General features: G+C 41.0%; 1 protein-coding gene across 1 annotated transcript; it reads left to right on the top strand.

The window, feature by feature from the left end:
• Positions 1 to 166: 166 nt before the first annotated feature.
• On the top strand, positions 167 to 3,912 carry LOC118803381 (GTPase IMAP family member 4-like). Its single transcript, XM_036563881.1, has 2 exons — positions 167 to 467; positions 2,588 to 3,912. Exons 1-2 carry the CDS (start codon positions 233 to 235, stop codon positions 3,910 to 3,912), a joined length of 1,560 nt encoding a protein of 519 aa, XP_036419774.1. The 5' UTR covers positions 167 to 232.
• Positions 3,913 to 6,000: the final 2,088 nt, after the last annotated feature.

Here is a 6,000-nt window from a genome sequence, read left to right as displayed (position 1 = left end):
GATGGAGGAGAAGGACAGAGAGCTGGAGACACTGAAACGCAGTTTTGATTCAAGTATTGATGGAAGTGTTAAACAGCTTAAAGATAAAGACTCACAACTGGAGAATCAGATCAAACTGCTGAGAGAGAAAGAGACTCTACTGGAGATCACAGTGAAACAGGTGGAAAGCAGTAAAAAGCAGCTGGAGACTCTGAGAAAGGAGCTGCAGGACAAGAGCAGCAAACTACAGGAGATGATGATCCTACTGGAACAACAGAAAACTGAAGTGAGTGAAAAAGACAAACAGCTTGAAGAGAAGGAGAGACTTCTAAGTGAGAGAAACACACAGCTAATGGAAAGAGACAAGCAGGTTGAGGAGAAAGACAGACTTCTAGAGGAGAGAAACAAGCAGCTGCAGGAGAGAACAGATCCAGACTCAGCAGCTCCAGCCAGGAGGAGAAACAGCAAAGAGTTAGACCTTCCAAACAGTAAGTAATAACTAGGGTTGCATGAAGATTTTCAAAATACAAATTTTTAAATTGTGTACTTTGCTCTAAAAAATATTACACATTGTACATCTGTAACAAATTAGAAGACAGGTGTATATTCAAGACAAAATATGATTTGATATGAATTAAAACAAATATAACAATTGTTTATTATGCTCTAATATACAGGTGTAAAGCAAAATATTAAACACTTGTTTATAAATTTCATGACAGTGGCTACTACAAACTTATTTAGCCCCACCCATTTAAAGAAAGTAGTGCTTCAGTTTCCATTTAACTTCCTAAAAATGTCTTTGAACTTTCTATTTTGGCTAACAGCTATTAGAAAATAGCGGACATTTCTCTACCAAGAACGAGAAGAATGGACTTGCATTTTTCGGAACAACTTTCTTCACAAGTTACCTTGCAAACACAAACTCACAAGAACATGGGAACAGAGAACACAAGTGTAAGAGTCTGAGATTCACTATATGAACAGATGTTTTGGGACACTACACACTATACCTACAGAAGCTTTTATGACATCCCATTCTAAATCCAAAGGCATTAATATGGAGTTGGTCTCCCTTTTACAGCTATAACAGCTTCCACTCTTCTGGGAAGCTTTCTACAAGATTTTGGAGTGTGTCTGTGGGAATTGTTTCCCATTCATCCATTTGTGAGGTCAGACACTGATGTTGGACGAGAGGGACTTGCCCACAATCTCCATTCTAGTTCATCCCAAAGGTGTTTGATGGGGTTGAGGTCAGGGCTCTATGGAGGCCAATCAAGTTCTTACCCAGCAAACTCACCCATCCATACCTTTATGGACCTTGCTTTGTGTACAGGGGCTCAGTCATGCTGGAACAGAAAAGGTTCTTCCCCAAACTGTTCCCACAAAGTTAGAAGCGTACAATTGTCCATAATGTCTTGGTCTGCTGAGGCATTAAAGTGTCCTTTCACTGGAACTAAGAGTCCTAGGCCAATCCCTGAAAAACTACCCCGTAACATTATCCCTCCTCCACCAAACTTTACAGCTGGCACAATGCAGTCAGGCAGGTATTGTTCCTCTCCTCCATCAGACTGACAGATAGAGAAGCGTGATTAGTCACTCCACAGAATACGTTTCTACTGCTCCATAGTCCAGTGGCGGTGTGTTTTATACTCCTCCATCTGATGCTTTGCATTGTACTTAATGATGTAAGTCTTGCATACAGCTGCTCGACTATGTAAATTCATGTCATGAAGCTTCCGGCGCACAGTTTTTGTGCTGATGTTAATGCCAGAGTGATATTGAGTCAGCAGAGCGCTGGTGACTTTTATGCACTATGCTCCTCAGCACTCGGCAACCCCGCTCTGTAACTTTGCATGGCCTGACACTTTGTGGCTGAGTTGCTGCAATTCCTAAACACTTCCACTTTTCCATAATACCACTCATAGTTGATCGTGGAATATCTAGGAGGGAAGAAATTTCACAATGAAACTGAATGTGACACCTGAATTCAACGATTAAGAGGTGTGTCCAAATACTTTTGTCCAAATAGCGTATGCTGTGTACACATTATTTCTATTGTGTCACTCAAAGTCCATTACTTTTTACTAGCACTACAATTGATGTGTCTACAAGCTCAGAATGTTATACATGAAATCAAAAAACACTTTTGTACAATACAAATGATAAATTAAGTCTGTTTACACATAATGGTGATGTTCATTGTTATAATTAAGCTAAAGCTGGTCATTTCACTGATACAACCTGTTTATCTGTCATGACTGTGGCATCATTTTTCATTTTAATGTTCAAAAGCCAACAGCAGAAAAATATTGTGACTAAACGTCTAGTTTTGAGTACATTTTGTAGAACTGCTAGATATGAAAGAAAATGAGCAAAAGTAGGAGAAATGGAGTGGATGCTGCTACAAACGTTACTGCAGGAACTTTTTACCTAAAGGAGGAGCAGCTGAGCTGATCCAGGGAGATCCAGGCTGAGGAGAAAGAGACTTTCTTTCCTTTTTCTTAATTTTAAGATGTTTAAAATTCCAGTTTCATACAGTATCTTAAATTATAGAATCACCATCACACAGTAAAAGATTAAATGCTTTATTCTTCTTGATTCACAGTGAGTGGAGAATCCTCTAGTTCAGCCTCTCCAGAGTCAGTTCCTGTAGCAGAGCTCAGGCTGGTGCTGCTGGGGAGGACTGGATGTGGGAAGAGAACAGCAGGAAACACCATCCTGGGCAGAGAGGAGAGGAGCCAGGCTGGAGCGTCTACAGTGAGGCAGCAGAGTGAGAGCAGACAGGGGGAGGTGGCTGGGAGGCAGGTGACTGTGGTGGACACTCCTGACTGGTTCTGTCCTGGACTCTCTCTGGAGGAGCTGAGACAGGACATGGGACTCTGTGTCCGCCTGTCTGCCCCAGGACCCCATGCCTTCCTCCTAGTCATACCAGTGAAGCAGTCTACAGGAGAGGAGAGAGGCATGCCGGAGAAAATGGAGGAGATTTTTGGAGAGAGATGTTGGAGGAACACCATGATCCTTTTCACTGTTACTGATGAAGTCCAAGAGAAGAACATTGAAGAGTTTATCCAGTCAGGAAACCAGGAGGTCCAGAGACTTGTAGAGAAATGTGGGAACAGGTTTCACTGTCTCAGCATTAAGGAGAGTGGAGATGGTTCTCAAATCTCAGAGCTGCTGGAGAAGATAGAGAAGATGGTGGAAGGAAACAGAGAGAAATTCTACAGCAGTGAGATCTACCTGGAGACACAGTCTCAGATCAGAGAGATGGAGAGAAGAATTGTGAGAGAAAGAGAGGAGATGAGAGAGAGACAAGAAAGAAAAACTAGAGAGAAGCTGGAGAGATGTAGACAGGAAACTTTAATGAAGTTTACAGAATCAACTGCTGACTTTCATACAAAAATAACTCAGCATGAAGAGCGAATAACTAAACTAGAGGGAATGTTAAAAGAGGAAAGAGATGAGAAGAGAAAGGTAGAGCTGGAGAGAGAGGTGGAGAGAGAGATTCAGCAGAGGAATGAGGTTCAGTTGGAGCTGGAGAGATTGAAAAAAGAGACTGAAAAGGAGAGGAGAGAGATGGAGGAGAGACACAGACAGGAGATGGAGGAGATCAGGGAGACGTATGAAGGAGAAGCCAGAATGGAGGCAGAGAGAATCATGAAGATCATCCTGTCTGAACTCCAGCAGAGAATCTGGGAACTCATGACAAAGAAACAGAAAGAGTTTGATTGTAGGATGGATGAAAAGGAGAGAGAGATAGAAACACTGAGACAGAGAGTCAGAGAGGCAGTCAGAGAGGGAGTCAGAGAGGGAATCACAGCAGGAGGAGATGATCATCAAGAGGACACTAGAGGACTGTTTAGCAGGTTAACACAGCGGCTCCTTTGGGGAACTCTCAGTGATCCAGTTATAATCACTCGGTCAGATCAGTGAGAGCTCCTTACCGACCGCATTTATGTCATATTTTTTATTTATATGTAGTTCAAAAAACAATTGTACAATCAAAGTTTTGTATGAGTTTAATTGCTGCAGTCATATTTGTCATCACTATAAACACATTTCTAGATTTAATTTTTAATTATTTAATAGTTTCTTCATTTCTGTCTACAGTCTTATTTTTTAATTTCTTAGTTCCATAATTTTGGTCTACATAATCATGGATACTATTAAATTTAGTGGTGAAGAGGTTTTGATGTTGGTGTTGGAAAAAATGCCATTCTGTGCCTCACAGCGACCAACAGCAGCAGCCACGCAAACACTGGCATGGTGACAGTGTCAATGGTGAAAATGGATGATTATCAGAGGAGAGCTGTAGCAGTGTTGATTGTTTATATACAGTGGAAACAAAGCAGAAAGATACTTTGTACAATTTTAATTTGTTTAGTATGATGCTTAATTTCTGAAATTAAATATTTGGTGTTCCTGGCTCCCAAAAAAATAACATCTGGTTTATTCCACCCCACAGTTCACGGCAAAAGTTCAGAAAATTGAACTTTTGATGGAACACTCCGCTGACGGCAGAATTTTTTCTTGTTACTCCATCGAAACGTATGAATATCCAACTGTTCATCCAGCATTAGAGCTTTAGTTCGGTTCTTCATCGACTGTCGTTGTTTAAGCTGACTGGCCTGATCTGATCCCTCCCCATCTTCCCACCCTCTCTCTGTCTCTCTCTCTCTATCTCTCTCTCTTTGTCAGTTTATACAGTTTATAAATATACAGTTTATAAATATACAGTTTGAAGGCTGTGAATGTGTTTACTGTCTGTTGAGGTTCACACCTATTAACGTACGCTAGAGTCCAGGGAGCTGATGGGCAGCAGGACTCTCACTAAACATTATAAATTAAGCAATCTACTTATAATTTTGACTCAGTCTCTTAAATGAAGTTAAACAGTAACAGTCTCTGTACAGTCTCTGATTCTTACATACTTTATTAGAAACAAATAAACTAGGAAGTCTTATATAATCAACTAACCATGAAACACATGCAGTTTAATGTAAACCTTGTTCCTTACACAGTTCACAGAAAGGTGTGTAACTGTGCTCTAGCAGAGCGAACTGTGATCAGTCTCAGCTCTGAGAACTTTAGCTTTAGTGTTTTTCTGTACAGATTATTTCCAATGATGTAGCCGAGTCAGCTCAGAAATATGTTCAGGTCGTGACAGCGGAACTACAAAAAAGTAACTAATTAACTTGAGTACTTAAGTTACTTTAGTTAAAATTATCACTACAGTAACAGTCCTTGTGCTTAAGTAGGGATTTTCAGTACATTTTACACCCCTGAGCATCACTAAAACAGAGGTAAAGCAGAGCAATCAAAAAACAAATCATTTGGCCAAAACCTCAGTGGGCTATTCATTTATATGCAACATTCCTGAAAATCCTGAAAAGATATAATATGCACTGCTGGAATGCATATCCAGAATCTCCTGTTTATTAGACAGCCGCTTAAACCAACTAAGCCACGGTGCCAAAGCCTTTGAGGTCCCAGAGCTCCTCGAGCCATGCCATTTCTTTTCGCTCTCTGTCAAGGGACTGTGCAAAAAGTGCACACAAGTGCGGCTGGGAGAGCATCCCAGGATCTCCTCCTTAGCAGACAATCGCTTTAATAGTTGAATCTGAAAGATAGAGCAGATCTAGGAACTTCAATCCATTGATGTGCATCAGATGCGTTGGATTATTCAACTCTGTACGGTAAGGACTCTTGCAAACTCTTACAACTCTTAACACAACTGGGGAATAAAATTTTGGAAACAAAGCATAGACAGTGAGAACAGCCTCAAACGCAATACTGTATGTCCCTCTCTTTCACAGTGTTTGGACTGCGATTAGCAAGGGAGCAACAGACACAGGGAACTCAACTCTCACAAGGTGATGAAGGACTCTGGTGGGACTTCAACCCACAACTTTGAATAGTCTCAAACCTGTAGAGTGAAGGGGGTCCTCGTGCCACAGTACTCTGTATCGCTCTTTGACATGCTTTCAAGCAAACAGTACAAATAATAGTTGCCACTGGGAG

This window comes from Colossoma macropomum, unplaced genomic scaffold (genome assembly GCF_904425465.1).
Source record: "Colossoma macropomum unplaced genomic scaffold, Colossoma_macropomum, whole genome shotgun sequence".
Taxonomy (NCBI): Eukaryota; Metazoa; Chordata; class Actinopteri; order Characiformes; family Serrasalmidae; genus Colossoma; species Colossoma macropomum.
Note: the sequence above shows the minus strand (reverse complement) of the source record. Positions and strands in the feature narration are given on the sequence as shown.